Source organism: Thalia democratica, chromosome 8, assembly GCF_965202585.1.
Source record: "Thalia democratica chromosome 8, ktThaDemo2.hap1.1, whole genome shotgun sequence".
Lineage (NCBI taxonomy): Eukaryota > Metazoa > Chordata > Thaliacea > Salpida > Salpidae > Thalia > Thalia democratica.
The window spans coordinates 13,108,353-13,133,717 of NC_139172.1; the positions used below are offsets into that span (position 1 = coordinate 13,108,353).

General features: G+C 24.4%; 1 protein-coding gene across 1 annotated transcript; it reads right to left on the reverse strand.

Annotated features, from left to right (window-relative positions):
• Positions 1–9,488: 9,488 nt before the first annotated feature.
• LOC145842166 (bax inhibitor 1-like) lies at positions 9,489–23,266 on the reverse strand. The gene is made up of 6 exons (XM_082949563.1): positions 23,152–23,266; positions 20,629–20,737; positions 19,585–19,708; positions 14,748–14,894; positions 12,564–12,741; positions 9,489–9,895 (listed from the first exon to the last, which is right to left on the reverse strand). The coding sequence occupies exons 1-6, from the start codon at positions 23,211–23,213 to the stop codon at positions 9,799–9,801; spliced, it is 717 nt and encodes a 238-aa protein (XP_082805689.1). The 5' UTR covers positions 23,214–23,266; the 3' UTR covers positions 9,489–9,798.
• Positions 23,267–25,365: the final 2,099 nt, after the last annotated feature.

The window sequence follows — 25,365 nt, forward strand, 5'->3', positions numbered from 1 at the left end:
TTTATAAATACTTACGGCCAGATCTCTTTTGTTTTTTATTTTACACATGTGTGCAGGTTTTTTAATCACATTCTTAATTTTAGGTTATTATTTCGAGTTGTAAAATGTGTGTTTCTTATCCTATTTTATAATATAAAATAAACATGCCTGGAAATATATTAACTAATAAGACATTTTAAAATTTCCAGTAACTTGAGTGAATAACTTAGTAATAAGGACAAGTTTGCAATACCTAAAGTTTTATGCGTTTTTTATGCTAAAAATGCATAAATCAAAAGTTGTAATTTATAATGCGTTAAATGACTGTTTGAAAAGCTTTGTAAACTTAGTTTTTTTTTTAATTGATATAAAGCTAAACAAAATTAATATTTTTTTATGTATTCTTAATCAAAGTTAGAAATATTTTCTCTAACATTTGTATAGTTGTTTATTTAAATTTTGCTTTCCCTAAAACAAACTTAAAAAAACCAATTAATAATCTCAAACGTTGCTAAAATTATACTTAATAAAAAACCGGAACTCTATGGAATTTTGTTGTTAATAGTGTTCTAAAACTTTCTAATGTAAGTAAGTTTATATATTTGATAAAATTTATATGGTTAAGCACTTCTTATCTACAAAAAAATAATAAAAGTGTTTTTAATATGACAAAGAAATCAACCTCATAAATTAAGTTTAATGACCAGATGAAAGACTTTTTGGTCATCTAGCTACACACCACGTGTTTACTTTAACTACTTTTGAGCTATACATAAAACTTATTTGTTTAACACTGAACATTTGAATTCAAATTGAACTAGAAGATTTTTTTTTCTAATTTAAATAATTTAGAAAGAAAAAAGTCATTGCTTTACAAACTACTTTTAAAGTTAAAATTTATAATGTTTAACTGTTAAATGAATAAAGTACGTTCTATACAGTAAACATCTTATACGTATAAAAGTAATACATATAAAAATTTTAACTTTACATTAAAAAGTTTTATCAACTTTATAACAATCTAACCTAAACTTCATTTAACCTGCTTTAATAAAACTATTAAACTTTAGATTCCAAGCTCAACACTTAAAAAAATATTGTAAGGTAGTTTGAAAAATCATTTATAATGTAAATAAACAATAAATAAATGTAAAGAATATCAAACTACTATAAAAGCTAACTTATGCTAGAATAATCGAAAAAACTATGAAAGTTTATAAAATTTAAAACTAGACAAAATGTGATAAAAATTAAAGCGAAGCAAATCTTTTTTAATTATGTACATAATCTTTCGGCAGTTTGTTATAAATTTCAGGCCAAAAAAATGCCTATAAATATCCGCGGACTGCGGTATATTTTTAAATATATCCAAACCTTTTTTTTAAATTAAATTTATTTAGTTATCACACAGTTAAAACATATTTTTATATTTGAGTAACTTTCAACTAGTTTATTAACTAAACCAAAAATTGATTAAAGGTCCATAGATTTCCGAAAGCCCTGTAATAATTTCTTCATTCTCAAAAAGACTGCTCTGTTTGCTAAAATCCTTTTTCAAATTGTAATCTGAATGAATTAGTTAATTTAGTTTTATTTATAATGCAGCATCATCATTGTTCTCTTTAATCCTAAACTGTTTAACTTTATATGAATGAACAATTTGTATATTAAAAACGTTTTTTTACAATCGAAATTTTACACATAGAAATTTCATAGAGTCAATGATTGCTTAGATGTTTTATAAAAATTCAAAATTATTTATAAACAGAAAAAGTTGTCATTAAAAAATACTTTCAAATAAGTTTTAACCTATATTGATAAGATAAAAAAATGTAATTTTTGACAAGTTCATAATAAATTTTGTTTATAAATTAGAAGTTCATGGTAGCTAAAAGTTTAAGTTAAGAGATTTGGTGACTCACGCTAAAAAAATAAAAGTGATATAAATATTTTTGGGGCTAACAACTTTTTTCATCACTGTAACAAAATTTATCGGCACTTATTATTCTTAAAGCCTGTAATTTTTTTTATATTGAAAATTGAATTTAATCGTAATTTAAATGAAACAATAAGTTTTTTATTATTTTTTACAAATAGAAGAAATGGTAAACTTTACGAGTTTTTTTTTTCTTTTTTTAACTCAAGCTGGCCTTTTTCGTCTTTAATGTACTATGTAGATGCTGTACTTGTGTAAGTATTGTACTTGCATACTTTCCTCAAGTCTTATTTCAAAACATTGAGTTTTTGAATAATTTTTTCTTATAGTAATTTTATGTTTAATATATATTATAAAGATTTTACAACAAGGTTAAATTGTCTTTAATCATTTACTAACCACCTTAAAAACTAAAAGTTATAAAGTACTTTTATAAACATGCCATTATTATAGATGTTACTTCTTTCTATAACATTATGAGTATAATTTGTTTAGTCATAGACTTTTAAAATAAAGTCTGAAACAGCAAAAACTTAAAACTAGCTCGTACATTTGATAAAAACTGTTTAATAAATTTCATGAAAAATCGAATTAGTCATTCAGATGTGAGTATAAATCTTTGTTGTAAACACATTCTTTAGCTCTATGTTATTTTTAATTCCATGTAAATATAGTATAAGAATAAATAGTCGTGACCTTTATATTATGTGCGTGCATGGTTATTTATCTTAAAGAACACTACAGTAAGCACTAGACTGCACAGTACGCTCATCAACAGCAGTTTTCAAGGAGTGTCTGGCCAAAGATGAACTTTTTTCCAAACTAAAGTATGCACCAGTTTTTACATGAACTTTTTTTCTTTTAATATGAACCAGTTTTTATGGCTGGTTTGGTTCACTGAGCATAAATTGATTGAGATTGCACTAACAACAACCAAGACAAACTAAGTTCAAAAGTTACTTTGAAGTTAAAAATATCCTAAACTTTTAATTAGATGTTAAACAAGATATTAATTTATATAAATACCTCATAGTTTGGAACTAAGTTTAAGACACTGAATTCATGAATTATTTAGCATAAAAAATCACAAAGCAATAAAATTGAAACCTATCTTTTTTTTCAACAACAGTTTAAATTATTTAAAAAGTCAAAGTTTAAGAGCATTCAAATTAAATAAACTTTTGAAATAAAGACAATTTTGTAAAAAGTTCATGTTACTTAAATATGCACAACGTTTTCTAAATTTTATTTAGAAATTGAAAACTCTGTAAAATTTGTTTATTGTTTGATTTTTAGCATAATTAACTTAAGTTTTCAGAAAACAAACTTGAAATCAGGTTAAGTGACAAATGCTTAAATATTAAAAACCCTGGTATCTCTGAATCTAATTTGAGTTTTACAAAACAGGTAGTCGTCACACACTCAGGGAAACTCTAGGTATTTCTAAATTCTAAAAAAATCACAGGAAGTCATTCTTTTTATAATTCTTTTTTAGTGTCCGTTTTCTGTGGTTGAAGCTGATGGATTTGTTGTAAATATTTTAAAACTAATTTTAAAAAAAAATCCTAACAGTCATACACTTACAAACACGCAATCAACAATACTTTGTAGCCATAAGTAAAAATAAATAATTAATTAATTTTGAGAAAACTATTGTAAAAATGAATCTATTGGACTGTAGTGAACCCATTGACCACAGCTTTAATTTTACTTCGTCCAAAGCATTTAGACCGCTCGGCCACTGTAACTTTTGAGAAAAGACAGAATTAGCGTTTATGAATTTTATACATTTTGCTTTTTAATCACAAAAATTACTATCGACTACTTATCAAAGAAGCAAATAAATTATAACATTTATGTAACAGGAGCGTGTTTAGACAGGTTTCCAGAAGCCTGTGCGACCCTAACAACAGAAGTTTTAGTTATCTAACAAAGATGTTGTTTTTTTAATTTTTTTTATTCAGGTAAATTCGCTTATGCTTTCTTTCCAAAATTTTATATGTAAAAAGAAAAGAATACAAAAATGTTCTTTTACAACCAAATACCATAACAATGTGAAAACATTTCATTTAACCGTAAAAAAGTTTTACTTTTGTGCTGTGCGCTACTTGGAAACAGCTGCCCTTAGTTTTTAATCTAAAATTCTATATAATGTTATAAAAAGCTTATAACTTTTGTGAGCTGTTTGTAAAAGGGACGTTTTAAGTAATTTATGTTGTATTTTTTATTAATATTTTCCAGGTTTATGTCTAGCTAGATTTTTATTAAAGTTATATTATTATATTTTTACTTGTAGAAAATATTCCATATGAGAAGAGACCAACATCTTTCAAAATCCCTCAGAAGTTGGATGGACACGGGTTTGAACAAAACTATCTAACAGGTCATCGGCGATTGCCGAACAATTATTAAACGATTCTGATTGTGCAAAAAGTTATAGTGATAGCCACTTTTCAAATATAAGTAAAGCACGTTATGATTATCCTCTAAGTGTTTTAGAATCTTTATTTGAACAAACGTTTAAACCTAATTTGTGCAAGCAACAATATGTTTATTAATTCAATTTTTATAAGCTGTCATATTTGTTGTTTGTTGCTTATTTTATTTTTACTTATTGTTTGTTTTAATTTACACGTTTGGTTATCTTAGTTAAATAAATAATTAATTTGTATTTTTTTTATTACAAACTGTTTATCTATCTCAAATTAATTTTGCTTAATTATGCTAATTGGTATAGATTGAATATTTTCTGATGAAACCTCCAACTGTTTATTAAATCAAAGTTTAATTTAAAAATTAATTGTTATAAAAGTAATTGATAAGTGTTAGCTGAAATCAATTTAACTTTTTTGCTTAATAAAAATGTTTTTGAATGACTTATGTTTCAAAATTCTTTTTAATTTATCATTTTTGTTCATAAGCACTTTCGATTACTTCTTTTTCATAAAAAAAATTAACGGAATGATCGAAACATTTTCTACGTACAAGAAATTTAAAGAACAAAAAGTAGCTATAGTTGTTAATGAACTATGTGAAACAAAATAAAATTGAGTTTTATCTAATTTTTTATACAACGTTGCTTAAACTTATGAATATATAAAAAGCTCAAACGCAAACGAAAGCTTTTAACAAATTTCAACACAAAACTTTAAAAAAATTACATTAAAAAATAAAAAAGCGTAGCTTTCTACATAAATTCTAATAGTTACCAAACTGTAGTTTTAGAGTTTGTATGTAAATTGATTACATACTGTATTACTTCAAACATTTGACCAGCACGGGCAACTAAGTTCAATTAATCTTTAAAGTATTTACGTTAAACTTTTCAAATTACAAAAACATATTTTTTGCTTTATTATAAGTGTTAACCTTAATTTAATGTATTATTTCATTTTAAATTGTGTTGTTTGTATAGTTTTTAACGAAAAACGTCAAGAACTTACTTTTTAAATATATTTATACATTTTAGTTAATACTTTGTTAATTAATAGCAGTTAAAAATATCTTATTTTTTTAGAATACCTTATTGTTAATCTTTATAATACCAGGTAAAAATATACACAAGTTGAAATTTGCTTGCTTAGCTTTTGCAAAAAAGCTATTGTTGAAGTAGTAGGGAGAGTAAGTACTGATATTTTTAACAAAAAAAATTGAGTTGTAAAATTACTTTCTTAAGCTGTAAATTTAACGGTGTGGTGCAAAACAAAGAAAATATGTTTTTGAAAAATAACGTTATATTACGTTGTCTAAGATAGGGTTGAAGCATCGGTTATGTTTTTTGATTTCAAAGCATATTGCTCGAGAGAAGTAAGTAAAAAGGTTAATAAAACACTCTAAAGAGTAAAAGTTAGTTATTTTATTGCTCATTTTTAGGTATTTATGTATTATTCACTTTTAGCGATGTTTTGTTATCTATAATAATTGTATCAACTTCTTGTACAATTTGAGCTTATTTTGGGTAGTTTTTATTGAAAATAAATTTTACTTGTTATTTGTGTTATACGTACTTAAGACTAGTGTTTCGTTTACAGGTATTACTAGTGTTATTATCCCTTAATAATCATGGTTTGACTCGTGGTATTTCTAAGAACAATTGTGTCCTCTAAAATCTTAATATCCGACCTTTTCGATCAGGTCAGTCTGAATCAAAGGAAAAGTTGCAAACGAAAACAAAATATTAATAAAAGTAACATCTATCTAATAAGCGTTGTTTTTCGTTTTTGTGATGTAAAAAATGTAAGCAGGGTTGCCACAGATCAAGCTGAAAAAAAATGTTCTGACTTTTACTAAAATTTTCCTGACTTTTCTAAATCAAACTCTTAGTTTAAACTTATTCTAAAATACATAAACTAACATATGAAACTATATTAAGCTTTCAATATAATTTTCTTACAGGTTAAAACAACAGTTTTTTTGCTGTATTCAATCATTAAACTTTCATTACATCACTTGAACCATCTGTGTATGATTGATGTATTTGCAATAAACAGCTCTATCAGTAAAATACTTGTATTATTACCTTATAAACACAGCTTGTCTGAAAAAAAACACATTTTTTTAGCATTTCCTAAACATAAATGTATCTAAATAAACGAGACGATATATAAGGAACTTTTACGATTAAAACCTTAAATTAACAACGAGCTTTCACAACTAAAGCCTTAAAACAATAACAAACTTTTACAATTGGAAGCTTAAAAGAATAAAGAATTTAATCAAATACTGTTTTTTTTTAATGTATTAAAATTTATTTTTCCGCTTCTTTATTGGCACTTCAACCTCTTCATCTAATAAAGATATGGTTTCCTTCATCTGGTTTGCATCCCGCTTCATTTTCTTGGCAATTAAGACCATTTTCCTTTTTTTATTTAAATCGTTCTCATCTGCTACCCCTAGACTTGTCGAAGAGAATCTTTTCTCTAAATCTAGCCACAATTTGTGGGCTTCATTTCTTTTCTTTTTGCACTATTTTTTTTACCTACAATTTTGCTGCCTCAATTATTTACTTAAACAAAAAGACACTTTGATTCTAAAATTATGCTAGACAAACTTTTGTGTATATATCACAGTTTCATTATGGAAGTGTCCTTGCTACAGATCATCAATACTAAAGAGCTTACAAAAACTGCTTGATCAAGTAGGGTAGTTCTTCAGTATGTTATAGAAATTTTTTACAGTTTTATAAAGGATATTTTATTAATTATACCATATGAAGGGATTGGAAATTAAATATTTTTGTAAATTTCTAGGAAAATTTTGCAGCTTTAAAGAAATTCTAACTATTTTTTTACCAATTGAAGGCTTTGGAAAATAAGGAACTTTGTAAATTTAAACTGACAAAATCTGACTTTTTTAAAACTTGGTCACATTTCCTGACTTTTTTTCATAAACCCCTATTTTTTCCTGACTTTTGTCCTTTTTTTAGTTTTTCCTGAACTTGTGGCAACCCTGTGTAAATGTCTCACATAATTTTCACTTATAACCTAACTTTTGCTTTTATACTTGTATTTAGATATTTTACAACTATTTTTTGACCCTTTTCTTTAGTTTTTCACTTTCCAAAAATGCTATATCTAAATTACTTAATAAGTGTGATAACCCTTTTGGATTTTAAAGGCGAAAAAGACTCCAAGATGAAGTAATTTCTCATTTCTTTTTAAAACCTAAGAAAAAAATTTATCTATGAAAAGAAACAGGTTGAGGTGATGTCGGTTGCTTCACAACTTTTTTACTTATCCAAAAAAAAATTGTAAAAATAAAACTTATTAATGTTGAATATTATTTGGGTATATGTATGTGCCTTTTGGTAGACGATAACTACCAAAGTGACATAACTTGATTTGTTGTATAGCTGAGTGATGTTTAGTCGATTTTTATGTTTATTTATATGGTATTTAATTTGTAAGATTAATTATGTGTTATATTATATTAAACTAATTTGAACAGTATTTAGGTTAACATAAAAAGGCGCTAATATTAGCTAGGTAAGCCTTATATAATATTACTTAGTATTTATTACAAGCCACCAGGACTTATACCACAATAATGTTACAATACTTCGTAACTACAAATAAGCAAAAGTTTCATGCAAATTGTTAATATTTTGAAGAAAATATCAGTATAAGGATTTAATTTAAGTACACTTATTTCACTTAGACCAGATTTAAACTGTTATGAGTTTTTTTTAAATAAAAATAAATAGTCGTGAGCATGTAAAAATTAAAAGTGGTCTTAATGGAAGCAAATAATATACTTTTGCTAAATATTTAACATACGTAACAATATAAAAAAGTCAATGGTTACAAAAGTTATTATTTAAGGCGATATAATATGATGAATATATTTTTTTAAGTTACTTCTAGAATAAAACTCTAAGTTTTCCGTATTATTCTATTATATATTAAACGTTTAACTAATTGGAATAAAATTTAAAAAATATCTATAGTTTTAAAACTATATATCAGAAACTCATACTTTTCTAGCACTAAACTAATTTAAATTTTGCAAATTAACATAATATGTACAATTGTATTATATTAGATAGATATCATAGTTAAAAAGGTCTAAAGCATTGCTACAAAACTTACGTAGTTATTTCAAATAAAATGGTTATTTATATATTTTACCTAAAAATTTAAACGACGATAATGATTCTAAAATAAGGGGTAAACTGAGTCATTTTTCTTGACTTAAAAATTTTATAACACAATAACTTCTTTGTTACTAAAGTATACTTTTACTTAAGGGCATGGGGGGGGGAGGGTAAAACACTTTTTTCGAAATTTGATCTGATTTTATTTAGTTTTTACTAAGCTACAAGATGCTTTTTACAGATTAGAAAAACTCAAAATAATTTTTGAGATATAGCTGGTCAAAGTCGGAGGCAGCAATAGAATTTTTATGGGAGACGCAACTAAAACAGCGAAAATAGACTATTTCACTAAAAATATATCTTCTCCTACGTTTTTAGAGAGAACTACCTCAAAATTTCAGGAAGTGTTCCTTAATATATTTAGAAAATTTTGTCGAAAAGAATTTTTTTTGATTAAAATTTTATATAAAAAATAAACTAAAAACATTTTTTTTCGTTTTAAATTTTTCTTTTAAATGTCAACTGACAAGCTTAGTTTGTCCCCTTAATTTTAACTATAGGTTGCAAATGTTTAAAAAAACAAAGGGTTTTGAAATCTATAAAAATTGATAAAACATGCTTAATAGTCTCATTTAAATAAAATCTTTGCAATATTTTAAAAATCGAACTACTCGCAACCATAAATTAATTATAAATACTTTAAGAATGCAACCATTTTCAAGTTAATAGTAGACACTTAGCTTTAAGATTATGTCAAAAATATTAGTCGTTTTTGGAAAATAAAGTATTATTAAATAAAAAGACTGAATTTAAGTATTTTAATTAGTCGGTATTCAACAAAAATAGTTTCAAACTCTTAATTTAATTTTTTCAAATAACAATTTTAAATAGTATTCTAATATTATTACAATTTACATTAACTTAACTTTTTGATACACGCAAGTTATAGGGCTCATGTGTGATTAAATTTTATTTTTTTGCTATGTAAACTACATTTTCACAGCTATATTTACAAGTAGTATAACGACACTTTAAATACTAAATGTTCAAGGGTTTAATTTCTTATTAAAATAATAATTTAATTGAAGAATCCAGATGATTTGCATACATATATTTTTTATTAACATGAAAACAATTTTAATTGCAGTGTGGAATAATTGGTTTAGTCAAAAACATTTCAATGTTAGGTTCACGTGTTAACAAATACAAATTAGCTTTTTGTTTTAGTTATACAATATTTACAAATGATTTTAGAAACAGTTAAGTTACATAAACTCAGCTACAGTGTAGTTTAGTTTTTCTTCTTTTTCTTCTCGTTGTTAACAGAAAGCAACAAAACGAGTTTTTTAAAGAGGTGGATGAAGTCAATTATCATGCGAATGGAATGGCTGTAAAAAATTTCAAATCTTTAAAATTTAGTAAAAATAACTTTAAAAAAATTCTGTTTTCGCTCCGTTTTAACAAGTTCATAAAAAATTATATATGTTAACATTCTACATTTATATAAATCTATAAAATTGCCTTACATACCCTTATTTTTATTACAAAAGTTACTGAATTACTAAACTTAAAGCTAGCATGTACAACCTTAAACCCATCAAGTTATTATTGACTTTAATATCAGTATTTTAGTTTAATATATACACTCGTCGTGGTAATAGGAGTAGTAAAACTAGTATCATAAAAGTTAGATTAAGGTTTATATCCGTAGACATTAATTTAAAAAGCCATATTTAACATGTTTATATGTCTTAGTCTTACAGTTTTGTTTTGTAAAAATATGATAAAGAGCTTCATAAAAATTTTGTAATATTGAACTTTGCGGGCGGGCCGGTCATTTTCGTCTGCTAGCCAGATTCTATTGTAATTCATAAAACTGTCGGGGCCGGTCATTTAAACTCCGCGGGCCGTACATTGCCCACCCTTATTCTATACCAATAACAAGAACTTAAACATGAATGACAACAAATTACTACTAGTCACAACATCTGTTGATTCAGGATATCGACTTTCCGCTTTCCCTTCATACCTCAAAAATATTGTTAAAAAGTAGCTAAAATTTAATGTTAAAAGCATATCTCTTTCGAAGCTGACCAAAAAGGTGATTCTCATATATTGCCACCAGAGAAACCAAAACCACAACCCTCTGTATATTTTGATCCAAAGATGTTTTTAACTGACTATTCTTTGTTTAAGATAGAATCAAACACAGCTACACAGGAGGACGAGCAACAGGATTTTATTGATGAAAATATTGAAGCAAAATAAAGGGCTCTTTTAGTACAGAGAATTTGAATGCAGAAACTAAAGAGGATAAAATCTTAAACTGGTGGAACTAAAACAAGACAAAATACCCACGTCTTGCCAGCTTTGCAAGGAAATATTTTACTGCACTATCATCTTCTTTGTATTCTGAAAGATTATTTTCTGAAGATGGTAACTTGTACGAGGAAGAGCGTAATTGATTGATTTCAAAGACCAGCGAAAAACTTTATTTCTACACCACAACTTGAAAAAACAAGAATAGTCTTTTGTAGTATAAAAAAGACATCTTTTGCAATTGTAGTTCGTTTTATATTTTTGAACAGTTGCTAATGTTAATTTATATTTATATTTTGTAATGGTATAAGTGTAATTATAAGTGGATTTTTTTTTTACTATTGTTATTCCTATTCTTTCTTAGCCCTTTACTATAGTTGGTAATATATTTTATTTTATTACGGCTTCATGTTATTTTCAATTGCACTTTGTTTTATAAGTATGAACAGTTGTAAAAGTTGATGTTCTAATTCGTTTATAATCAACATAAAAACTAACTTTTAAGTTAAACGTAAAATGTTTAAACATTGTTTGTGATGTTTTCTGCTTTGAGCATTTATTTAAGTAGATGATTTATATATTTTCCTAACAAAAATACAAGTTAATTTTTAATGTTGGATATCAAAGCATTGAAACTAAGTTTAAGCTTGATTTTTTTAGCAAGACATTTGTTTTCGTTTTTAAAATAATTTATTCTTAAATATAAATGTATATTGTTAACACGTTAAACATATTGTTCAAACTTAATATACTTAATAAGTAGTAACATATTAAGTATTTATTATTTATTTACTTTTATTGTATTTACAATCGAAGTAGCTTAAATCTTCAGGTTTTAGATTCTTTAAATATTCGGATTCGGCCGAATCCTAATTTGAAAATAAGACTCGGATTCGGCCGGATCCAAAACTTTTGGACTCGGTAGATCACTACTTTAAGCTTAAAGTAGAGTCTCCTACTAAGTTATCAAAGTACATTTATCTTTAATATTAGAAAATTTTATTTAATATATTTACAAAGCTTAGTGTTCGTTTATTTTAACAAACTTGTAGTTTTAATGCTCGCAGAAATTTTTATAAGGTCTTTGTTGTAACATCAACGGACAATTTACTATTGTTTTAGCTTATATAATATGAGTTTTATAATTGTTTAAATAAATTCAAGTGTTAAAACGCTTATTATCTTTTAAGTTAACAGATTTGAGAACTAAATTTAAATTACTCAATACAGTTTTGTTTTTTGTAATTAGATAGTTTTTCATATAACAGTTCAATTTTAACTTTATTGAATTGAGTGTTTAAACATTATTGTTCATGTATAAAAAAAATTTCTAATATTATTTTAGCTATCTTATTCCGGATACTTTTGAATTTTCTTTAGTATATATTATATTATGTAAATAATTTGCTTATAGTATAATGATTGAGAAATTAAGATTTAAATAAAATAAAAAAACTGTTTTTTTAAAATACATAGAGATGCCAATCTAATAACTAAAAACCCCACTAACATCCGATTGATCTAATTGTAGCACTATTTAAAATATGGTTACAAATTAGAAATAACAATTATAAAAAGCTGAACATTAGAAGGCTACAACAGAATCGCAAAAACTTGTTTATAAAAAATATCTATAATAACCTATTCATCAGAAGGGTAGCAAATACAAATGTTATATAACTATAAATATAAGAATTTTCTAAGGTTACTTTTAAACAAATAGTTTAATTAACTTACAAAACAAAGTCGTTGTCACCAAGCAAATGTTTCTCGACAATTATCTGAGTATCGTAAATTATGTATCCACAAGTGATTGCAGTGCTAAAGTACAGCAAACCAGATAACTGAGAGAGAGAGGGATGACGCATGAAAAGGGTGCTGATCAGCAAGACTAGGGACAACGAAGACAAAATACCTGTTAAAACTTTCTTTAGATTAAAACGTTTTTAATATATTTCATCATAAACTTTTAAAACTAGCAACTTAAACAGACTTTTAAAAACAATTTTTCACATAAGAAGCATAAGTTAGCCGTCATTCAAAACATACAAAAAATAAAAATGTCAGACTAAATTTAAACGTAACCTTTAAACAAAATTTATTTTTTTAATAGTATATTAATTCAAACCTTTTATAATCTTGAATGATTAATCTAAATTATTTGAATATAAACCAACTTTTGTTAGTCAAGGAATGAAAATTTCTAATATGTTCATAAGTAGTATTAAATTGCAACAAATAAAATATCAATACTATGTTCGCTTAATATAAATGCTTCTAAATCGAATAGTACTGATATTTAAATAACCCTGCGCAGCTGCAATGACTGTAAGGTCAAAAGTAATTTTGAATGTTAAGAAGTTGTTTAAAACAATACTAAAATTAAATTATCAGAGTTAACTGCTTTTGTTTTTTTACAAATTATATACTTAAATTACAAACTTCTTCTAAAAACAAGATATATCAATTAAAAAGTGTCTTATATTTCACACTTCAAGCTTTTACATAAAATTAATAACAACTTTTGCAAAAAAATCCCATAACTTAGATAAAATTGCTTTAAACTTAAGAAAAATACAAAATCCATTATTTAAATTGCAAAAACAAGCTTATTAATCAAAAAAATATTTGTTTGTGTACGCAAATTAAATTTAAAAGTTTAGAGCAACTTTCAAACAATAATAATTTTTTTATAGACTATTTACCGCTTACTATAAAGAAATTATGTACAGTACATACTTAAGTGTAATAAAAATCCACATTACAAATCAATACTATTTCTAACAATTTCGTCAAAAAGCATCATAATTTATATAACATTTAGTAATTTTTTAAAACTTTTTTTTTGAATTTTGGAGAATATTTAGTTTGTAAAAACCTGCAATTAAGTGATCTGTATAGTTTGAACACGTTTACCTATTAACTACAGTAGACTACCGCTTAAGTACTCACTTTTTTTGGTACGCACCCCGCCTTAAGTACGCACTTATCCAGAAAGACAAGAAAAAATTCTAATTTTTTTCTATATTTTTTGTAATTTTTTTATATATTTATAACAAATTTATAAACTAGGGTGAGTAATCCTGAGTAGTCTAAGTGGCCTGAGATTGTGAAAGTCCTGTTATTAAATGTCAATAAACTAAATACTTATGTAGTGGTTGCAGAAAAGTGAAAAGAATAATGATATTTGAGCTGTAATGCTATAAAATAAAAAAATCTAGATGACAAAGTTAGAAAACCCTACAAATATGTACAACATAGTTAAGTCATAATTTAATTTAAATGTACACACATTGATGTTTTGAAAATGTTAGGTAAACACAATGTAGTTTGGTACTTTCCCTCTAACAAAACAAAATATGGCTTAATACTATTTTTTATATCATTGACTGACATTGACTTTCTATTTTAAATGTATGTATTAATTATGTAGTAACTTTTTATAGAATAAATAAATCATTTTAAAATCTATTAAAAAAATTTGCAGATCAGAATTATGTATTAAATGTTAATTAAAATAAAAGACTTGTTTATTTGGCTTAATTATTTGGTGGCTAGTTGTAAAAAAGAAAACAAACAACTAAATTTCATATTATACTATGTCGTCAAAAAGTACGCACTACCCGTGCTAAGTACGCACTTTTTGGTCGGGTTCAATTTGCGTACTTAAGCGGTAGTCTACTGTAATTAGATCATATTTAAATTTATTAATTTAACAGTATTTTAAAGTTATTACTACCTAACTATTTGAATTAAGAATTTTTTTAGTAGTGAACTTCAAAGTTACAAATTTTTACGAACATGTTTTTAATTTCTTGAAGTGTACTTCAACTCAGTTATTAAGCTAAACTGACTCATCAAAAGATATAAAGAAAATTATAAGTTTAAAAAATATATAATTGTATTTAAGTTATAATTAACCTCCAAGATATAAATAACTTCTTCTTTTAGCAAGGAGTGCAGAAACAGTAAAACAGGCGAATATTAGACAGGTTCCGGTAAAAGCAGTAACTACAATAGATGGATCAATAATCATTGCAAACTCAATCAGTGGGGCAGTAGACATTCCTACAAAATATTACACAACTTATAACTATATTGTTAAAAATTATCAAATTTACAAGTTTAAAAAGAAATTAACTATACTATTTTGTAAAAATTATGCCAAAATATTGAAATTTTGCTGATGTTTTCAGATAATACTTTTAAAAATTAGTCTAAGTGAAAATTAATCGATTCTTAACTTTCACTTCCCTTACTTCCAACTAAAAAGTAATCAAAATTGCATAAAATAAAATAAACTTCTACATCAAACTTATATAAACATTTTAAATCAATTACAATACATGTTTTAGAGATTTGTTTTCTTATGTTGTATCCTGTATTTATTTTAGTCATCATCAACACAGGTGAGATGTTTTGAGCCACCAATAACAAATAATAAGCTTCACCACCAACTAACAACTTATGTCAGGAGTAGACTATTTGCAGACTAATCATTGACTGCTAAGATTTTGTGTACACTCTGTGATTCTGGTTGTTAATACAGAGTGTAAGGCTTCAGTTTTGATAACATTTTCATCAAAAAAAAATCTGTTGAGCAAAAGTCCCCAAATTTTTGAATAATTTTTTTCTATAATTTTTTTTCTTTTGGACAGGTGTAAAATATTGTCTCATTTCATTTTGCGATAAAGCAGCTTGAGATTATTTTTGTAAATTCTTCTCATTGAAGTCACACTCACATTCATGACTTTAGCTATTTGTCTAACAGGACTCTTTGGAATCCTCCTTACCTTTTCCTGGACTAATAGAGAATAATCTTCTCTGATCAAGTATAGAGTGGTCTTTAACTCCTAGTCTGGTTTTCATTGTACCAAGCCCCTATACAATTCTTTTAATTACATGATAAACTGTGGATTTGTTCACTTCCATTAGCTTTGAAATTTTTGAGTTTGTCCTTCAGCCTTAATAAAGCAGAAATTTTGCTAACTTTTGCTTATTTAAAAAGTTTAATAAAAACTATTTCAATCTTATTAAAATATTAAAAATATTAGTTATATGCTTGATTTTAGTTAGATTAGCTCGATGTTTTCTAATAAAATATCCAAAAAAACAAATTTGTCAGAATATAATAAAAACTAATTTACAAACTACTCAAGGGCATAATGGGGTAAAACACGCTCTTTTACAAAAATAACATTAATTCTTTAATAAAACTTTTTAATATGAACAATTAGCCAGTTTTAGTACACTATTAAAATGTCAATTAAGTCTTATACTTAACTTAATAAAGACATTTGAAAAAAAAAGTTCCTAAACAATTTTTTTTAACTTTCTATAAACTTAAAAATGCAATAAAAATGTATCTACATTTTTGATACAGACTTAAATAGAGATGTGCAAATAAAATATTTTATTCACGACCGGTTTCGGTGGCAAAAAATTGCGACTTCTTCTACCAAAATAAATATTAAACTGATAAAATGATACAGACTTAAAGTATTTATGAAGTGTTCTTTATATTATTTAGAAAATTGTGATGAAAATAAAAGATAATATTTAAAACTTTCTAAATTAATATATATCTTTAATCAAACACTTCGTAATATTTTTTTAAGATTTTGAGCATGAGAAAGATTTTAAAATATTGTGCAAAAACTTGTAGGATAAGATATCCTTTTTATAAAAAAGTTATTTTCAGTTTGAACCTTCTGTAGGTGCCTATGAAACTTTCTAACATTTATCTCAAATTATATAAAATTTTAAAATTAGTAAAAAGTAATTTGTAGCTTTGTTATTTATGTGAAATATTTGACTAAAAAATAAGTGACAACTTATGATCTCTAAATGGCTTACTATCATTTTTAACTCGATAATATTAAACTTGAACAATTAAAACTCGATCATATTATACTAAGTCACATTTTATTCCGTCATTTTAATATCGATCATACTAAATTCGATTATATTAAACTTAATCATTTAAACTCGATGATTTTAAACTGTTTATCGTTGTTTGTATAACAAATCAAATAGCAAAAGCCACCAAATTCTTCTGAAAAAGTTACACTTAATCTTTTTTTATAATATTTTTTGGTATTTAATGATAGTAGTTCTAAAACTTAAAACTAGTATTTCTAATAAAAATTTAGCTTAGTTAGCAAATTATCGTTTGAATAGCTTTATTACTTTAAGTATATAATATATAAGTTAAGAACTATACGAAGTAGTTTTAAAATTATATTTTACACCTTTATTCTTAAAATTTTTTGATCATCACGAAAACAATAAAATAACTTTCAAAAAAACCACTGCGCAGCATACTAGGAGTAAATCAAAAAAATATTTAAGATTATTAATGTCAGTGCATCAAATTATTTACTTTCTTAATTTATTATTTAATTTTCTTGGCAGTATAAAAAACCTTAGAGTTTATGGACTTACTCCTTCTTTTGATTATTTTTTACAAATTTACGTATTGAAAGATGTACATAAGTTTTATTAAAGGTTAGCTTGATATTTATTAGTTATTTTAATGCACTTATTTTTTATTTTTAATAAAACTTGAAAACGCACTTAAATTAAGTCTTTTTTATAATGCTGCCATAAATTTAACTATCAAGTGAGCAAAAAAATATTATACCAGTGTAGAATGACAAAACTAAATAAAATAAACTGAATAAATCAGAAACAAAAAAATATTCCTTTGAATAATTATTTTTTTAAATGAATCAAATTTTAAAACTCTTTATTTAAATATGTTTAAGTTTCTAAATCATAAAACATTTGTACTATAAACTTTATCAACAACTAATATTATATGTTAAAATTACTATGCATTGTTAATCAGATTTTTTAGTAACTATTTGCACAACTTTGTTGTTTTTTAGAACTGGATATTGTTTTTAGTTATACAGTGTAGTTTATTGTATAACTTTTATATTAAAGAAACTATATTACAATTCATAAATAGTTGTTTTGGTTTATGTGCACTAGTGGTGACGCATGGTTTTGTTAGGGGTTACGGAATATTTATAAGTATTAAAATACTCCTGGTTTTATATACTTTTAAACTATTTTAGTAAGATACAAATACTAAAATTACAATAAATCATTAGACAAGATTTATATAAAATTCTCAATCAGTCTCAATTTTTTACATACAAAAATATCATTATAATGTTAAAAATAGTTTAGCTTTTAAAATAAGTTTTATACACAGTTTTGAATTACTACGTAATAATATAATTTTTCACTTTAATTTACTTAGTTGCATGTCGGTGTTTTAGTTCTTTTAGTTTAACATGAGTTCACTGAAGACGGACGGTTGTCTGAAAGTATTTTGAACTTAACTATTACGCATTTAACTTATAAATTTTTTAAACCATCGTTTGATTTTTTGTAATAAATCATTAGTTAACAAAAGTCTACTTAAAAAATAAAAATTTACAAAATTTTAAAATATGTTAAAGCTTTTTAAGTAGAGCATCTGTTCCAATGCTTCACCCCATGCTATGTATAATATGAAAAATTAAAAATTATGTTAAACTTTACAATTTTAATAGTTATGTAAAAGTTTGAAGTCAAAATATTGTTGTACATATATTCAAAGTATAGAACTATTCAATTACTTCAAAAAAAACTTTTACTTACCCATAAAAAAAAGCTAAACCAAACAGAACTTACAATCTTATGATCAGATTTTAGAAACAAAAAACATTTGTGCTGTTTTCGAAACTTAAACATTTTAAACTAGCTATTTTATATCAAAATGAGTTGTTAAGAAAACAGCAGTATTACGTATTTTTTACTATTTTGATTTGTTTACAAACATAAATTTTCATTTTCTCTAAAAACTTGTTTTAAAAGCAAGCAAAAAGAATTTAAATTTTATGAATAACAATAAATAATGTCAATAAAAAGGTTACTTTAAATCGAACGTTACAACAAAAAAAAAGTATAATTATAATATTTACTAAAAAAATTATAAATATACCAAGAAAATTTTAAATCAATATAAAAACAACTACAGTAAAAAAGTTATAAGTTAACATAACTTTATTTAATTTTTTAACAATTTTATAATTTTAATATCATTAAAAAATTTTTTTTAGAAGACTTTTATCAAACTTTAAGTTTTTGTTTTTTCTTCCGGGATAGCTTAGCAAAAGCTCGGGGAAGCTAGTCTAGAATCATCCTTATATTGTATTAACAACCCAAAATTGCTTTTGAATTGAAATTAAAAATAAGCTATATCATTTCAGAAAAAAATGTGGAATTTTCTATTTAGTTGCTATGCATACAACAATAAAAGTTTAAAATGATGTAGTTTTAGATGATTCAGTTTAATATGATCTTGTATAATATGATACATTTTAACATAATATCATCTAATATAATCGAGTTAAATATGATTAAGTTTAGTTTGATCAAGAAGAAAAATAAAAGTTTAAAACGAGCTAGATTAAAATGATCCAGATTTAAAACATAATCAGCTCCCCCATTATATAACAAAATGTTTTTATAAAACAGTATATCACTATATTGCCAAAAAACATTTATTTATATTATTTTGTAAATAAAAAGATATTTGGTCACATTAAGTTAACTTGACAGAAAAATCTATTTTAATAACACTCAATTTTCAAGTAAAAAATAGTCCTAGGACTTTTGATTCACCCTGTACTTTATTTACAATATTAAATATTTTAATTTTTGTTTTACATATGCAATTACTTTTTTAAAAACTTTTACTTACCCATAAAAAAAGCTAGTCCAAACAGAACTGACAATCTTTTGATCAGATTTTTAGCTGTGTGGGGTACTGAAGCTAAGTATAAACTTGCTCCTAATATCACAATAAACGAGAAGAATGAGCTTTGCTGAAATAATTTACTACAATTTATATTTGCATTACTATTTACTATATTTTCTTTTTTGAGTAAATTAGTCATTTTATGTATACATAATACTATATAATGTATTAATATACATAATAGTTGTCAAAGTTTATAACATATAAAACTTAGTTAATCATAAATAGGCTAACTTTTAGATTGAAAAACTGCATCCTACTATAAAAAATCTGCAGCATGTGATGCTCTATTTAACATAAAACATAATTTTTATAACCAATTTAAGCAAAAAGTCTACTTCAAAATTTGAATTAGAAAAGAACAGTACATGTTTCATATTAACAATAACTTTTAATAATCCTCAGCTATAGTTCGAATTGAATTGTACTTTTCTAAACATTAATACAAAACTTAAACAAAAAACAATCTAAATTTTGTAGAGGAAAAATTCCTGTTCAAATATTAATCTAAACAAACAACTAGAATACACAAAACTACAAATAAGTGACTGTAACATTAAGTACATAAATTAGGTCTAGTGTTTTATGTTTTTTGTATAACTTGGTATTAATGTTTAGTTAAGTGCAACTAAATTCAACTACAGCTGAGGATTTAAAAATATGTTTTTTATGAAAAATATGTTCTTTTCTATTAAAATTCAAATTCTTGAAATAAACTCAAGTGGGCTTTGCGGTAAATTATTTAGTTAAATCTAACTATATTATTTTCTATATATATACAATAATAAATTTTGCTGTTAACTTAGTTATTGTTCTGACAACATGCTTGAAGCATAGAAACTATTGTAAACAAATCTTTTTTTTAGTATTATTAGTATATTTATATACTAGTTCTTTATTTTTGTAAATTTTTTTATACTTGTTTAAATTAACATTTTATTCACTATGAAAAATACTTTAATTAATTTATAGTAAGTTTAAACTAACACCAATGAAATGATACTTTAAGTTAGTCAAAGCTCCTGCAGCTGAAAACAGCAAACCAACAGTCATACAAGCATAAACTTTCTTCAAATGATTTTGGGTTGACATAGGTCTGTTTTAAAGAGTCACATTAATGTAACATAAGTAATCACTATCTAAAAGTTACAAACATTTTTTATGTTAGAATGATTTTGCTTTTATTAAGTTTGTTTAAATTATAAGTTTAAGTTTAAATAAATTCAAACTAAAATTTTTGAGTAATGCCTAAATATAAAACAGCTAATTAGCTAGTACAATTTACAAGCCAGTTTTGATACAATATAAAAGCTTTGTTAATTTTTAAGATATTGTAATTTTTGTAAAAAAATCTTATGTCAATTTTCTTAGAAATTTTTTAAATCACTAAAATTCTGTCTTCTCCTTAATTTTTAAGCTAGAGACCTCTATCTTTTAAGAAAAGCTTTTTTAATAGTTTTTTTAAATAAAAAAATCCTTTATTGAATCTATTTAAATTTTTGTTATGGACTTTAAGTGAAAATTTGAAGATTGTTTAAAAATGAAGGAGAACATTGATTATTAACAAACTAGTCTTTTTTTTGCGTTTATGGTTTTGGTTTGTGCCTACCATTAAGGGAGTAGGGGTGTAGGAACTTTTTTAGAAATTTAGTCTTTTTTTTCATAACTAGATAAATTAATTGTTACTTTTTAACATTTATTAAAAATAGAAGTAACTTTTGAGATACAAGCGAACAAAATTAGAGGATTTAATAGGTTCTTTATGGGAGCGGTAACCTAAAAAGGTAAAAATAGACTATTTTAATTACTAAAAATATATCTTCTCCTTCAGTTTTTGAGCAACTATTTGCAAACTTTCACAGAGAAATCTTCAACAAATTTAAAACAGATTTTAAAAAATAATAATAAATAAAAACTTGAGTTCTTCCCTAATTTTGTTCATAAAATTTTTCTATGGTTTTTCATTTCAAAAATCTGATTCATACAAGTTTTTCGTAATATTGAAAAGTACATTTCCTGAACATTTGATATAAGTTACTTTAAAAATCAAGGAATATATATATTTTTAGTTAATTTTCCAAAAAAAAAAGATAAAAAAAAAGTTTTTGTTTTTTTTTATAAAATTTCATTTTAAATTTTGTTCCGACAGAATTTTCTAAATATTGCAAGGAACATTTCCTGAAAATTAGAGGTAGCTATCTCAAATGTAGGAGGAGCTATATTTTTTAAGATTTCTAGTTATTTGCCATTTTAGTTTGCACCTCCCATAAGGAACCTATAGTAGTCTCCAACTTTGACTGGCTATATCTCAAACTTTTTTTGAGTTTTAAAAATCTGTAAAAAGCAACGTGTAGCTTAGTTAAAACTCAATTAAATAAGGTTAATTATGAAAAAGTCAATTTACCCTATACACCCTTTATTGTAAAACAATAAATTATATGTTTCACACTTAAAGTATAAATCTTTTGATGATCATCAGAATGAATTGAATAAACTAGTATTAAATTTTTATATCTTACAAAAAATTGATATCATGGAGTAATATTTTGAATTATATGTTTTGATAAACTAAATATACTTTAAAGTTTTGAATAAAGAAAAATTGATCAAGACCCTTTTAAGGGCATAGGGGGGGGGGGTTAAACACCTTTTTTTTGGTTTTTTATCTTATTTTATATAGTTTTTACTAAGCTACAAGATGCTTTTTACAGATTTTAAAAATTCAGAATAATTTTTGAGATATAGCCGATCAAAGTCGGAGGCAACAATAGGAACCTTATGGGAGGCGCAAACTAAAATGGCAAAAATAGACTATTTCACTAAAAATCTATCTACTCCTACGTTTGTTGAGATAACTACCTCAAATTTTCAGGAAATGTTCCTTGATATATTTAGAAAATTCTGTTGAAAGGAATTTTAAAAAAATTAAAAAATAAAAATTTTATACAAAAAATAAACAAAATAACATTTTTTTTTTACTTTTTTTGTTATAAAATTTTTATTTAATTTTTTTAAATTCTGTTCTGACAGAATTTTCTATATATTACAAGGAACATTTCCTGCAAATTTGAGGTAGTTATCTCAAAAAACGTAGGAGTAGATAGATTTTTAGTGATTTCTAGTTATTTGCCGTTTTAGTTTGCCCCTCCCATAAGGTTCCCATTGTTGCCTCCAATTTTGACTGGCTATATCTCAAAAATTATTCTGAATTTTTAAAATATGTAAAAAGCATCTTGTAGTTTAGTAAAAACTATATAAAATAAGATAAAAAACCAAAAAAGAGTGTTTACCCTCCTATGCCCTTAATAACAACTAAGGTAATCAGGCAATGTTTTTCTAATTTTAGAAGTTGAACTACTGTACATGACTGACATATGATAAAAACTTTATTTGTTCTAAAAGCACTATTATCTAATTTTTTAATAAACAGTAAAAACATGTAGTTAATTTTTCAATTTTTTTGAGATAACTAACCAAGACATAATTTTTTTTAATCTATAACTAACTAACATGTGAGACAAACTCATAAGTTTTTTCATTTCTATCTGTGGACTTTGAAAAAAAGCATCCATATTTTTAGTTTGGAAACTTATACACCAAGTTGATAAAACAGTTAATATCTGTACAATCTGAAAAAATATAATAGTTTTGTTTTTTAATTATATTATTTTAAACATTATCTGATTATTCATAAGTTAAAGTCCACATACTTGGGTGAAATAAACAGGATTTTTTTTTTTTTTCAATAGTTTTCAATTTTTTATTAATAAATAATATGTTCTTATATTACTGAATGTCATTTAAGCTGGCAACTTAACTGTCTTTCCAACTTAATAAAATAGTGTCATTTCAACAATGCAACTTTTTAACTTTTGTATATTATTTTAGTGTTATTGTTTATATAGGTTACATATCTCTTTAAACTTTATAAAACAATTAATATTATCTAAATACAGAAACAACTAATTTATCTAATAATCTAAAATATAATTTGAAATGACACTAAATTGATATGAAACAATTGTTAGAGTTTAAAATAGACATGACAAAACAAGTTAACTATTATAATTAGTTTACAGTGATGTGTAACATATATAAACCAAAACACTGAAAAAATACAAAAAAATTCAAAAGTCACATTGTTGAAATGACACTAATATATCAAGTTGAAGAGACTTACAAGCTGCCAGCTAAAATGACATTCAGTGTTATAAGTTAAGGGTTAGGCTTTGCTTATAGACTTGTTTTCAAAATAAATTTCAAAATAATTAAAAAAAAGCCGAAATAATTCTGTATAATTAACCAAAGTATGCAGATGTAAAGTTAAGAACCCATTATCTAATAATAAAGTAGAATAACATTAATTTTTTACTTATACAAATAATTTTAACTTCAGGTTGGCCAAAGGTTTTTGATAAATTTCTTCCATGTTTTTCGAATTTTTCCAGATTTTCATAAGTACAAATTTTTTGCTCTTTATAGTATTAATTAAGTTCAAGATAAAAAACTTTCTGAAATTTTATAACAACAAAAAAAAGTTACTCAACTGTTAAGCCACTTTGAATGTGTTTTTTTAATAAAGTATATTTTGATGATCACAAAAACTTATCTATATGAGATTTTTTAGTGTCAAATCGAAATTTCATTACTTTACATTTAAAAATAGTTTAAAATTCCAAGTGTTTTAGTGATTTTGTTCAAAATTCAAGGTTTTTCTAGTTTTTTTTTGAAATTTCTCAGAATCCTGGTATTTCCAGATTGTTTAGTCTAAATTATGAAAATCCAGATTTCTTTAGGATTCCAGGCTTTTTTGCAACCCTGTATCTTATAACTTCATGTAAAAATTTATGTAATCAATCACTAAATGTAAAAAAATCCTTCTGCTAAATATAGCTTTCATTAACTTAAAATATATTGAGATAAGAAATTTAAATTTAAATAAATAGTTCGATATACACAAAACTTAAATATGAACTTTATAAACAAAACTTTATCACTTCAGAAATTTATATCTATTATTAACGAATTGTTTAAGATATATAAATATTTGCAGTTCACATACATTCTGCAAATCATGTGACTATATTATGATGATTATTACTAAATGATATGCTTGATATATTCAATTAAGCATTATTTTGATAAAACTAATTTGCTTCTTATGTAAAATACGCCAACAGTGCTATGTATTATAAAACATTAAAATTAATAAAAATTCAATTTACAATGAAGGACTGTTAAAAAACTTTGAAAAATTATAAGTTTCTAAAAACTTTACGATAGAATTTTCTATAAATTTTTCGTAATTTAAATAATTATTAAAATTTAATTTATTTTTCTATAATCTGTGTTTTAAATACAATAATACGACAATCGCACAAAAACGCCTTTGAAAAAACTTATTTTTTGAAATATCTAGTAGTTTTATTTTTTCTATAATCAAAAGTACGAAAAAAATCATAACAAATAAATCATTTTGTTGTTCTTATATAGTAAGCTTTAATTTTTAGACGTTTTAAGTTAAACTATTATAAATTACACTGATTTATCAAAGTTTAAAGTTATTTTTAAGCTTTAATCATAAGTAGTCTTTTTTGATCTTTTAAGGGAAATTTTTTTACAAATGATATCTTAACATTTTTTTTGTGTTTATTTCATAAAAGTTTCTCAAGATGGCTTCTGCAGTTTAAAATTAATTTCAATAAATTTAATTTTCAAGTTTAC

Bases quoted from the DNA above. Each gene is read 5' to 3' on its own strand.
- LOC145842166 (XM_082949563.1), bottom strand. From the start codon at position 23,213: ATGGATGCTTTTTTTCAAAGTCCACAGATAGAAATGAAAAAACTTATG. The intron at 12,742-14,747 runs GTTAATTATAAC...AAGTTTTAACAG, and splicing joins AAGTTATTTATATCTTGGAG to GTATTTTGTCTTCGTTGTCC. The intron at 9,896-12,563 runs GTAAGTTAATTA...AATTTTTTACAG, and splicing joins GGTGACAACGACTTTGTTTT to CCATTCCATTCGCATGATAA.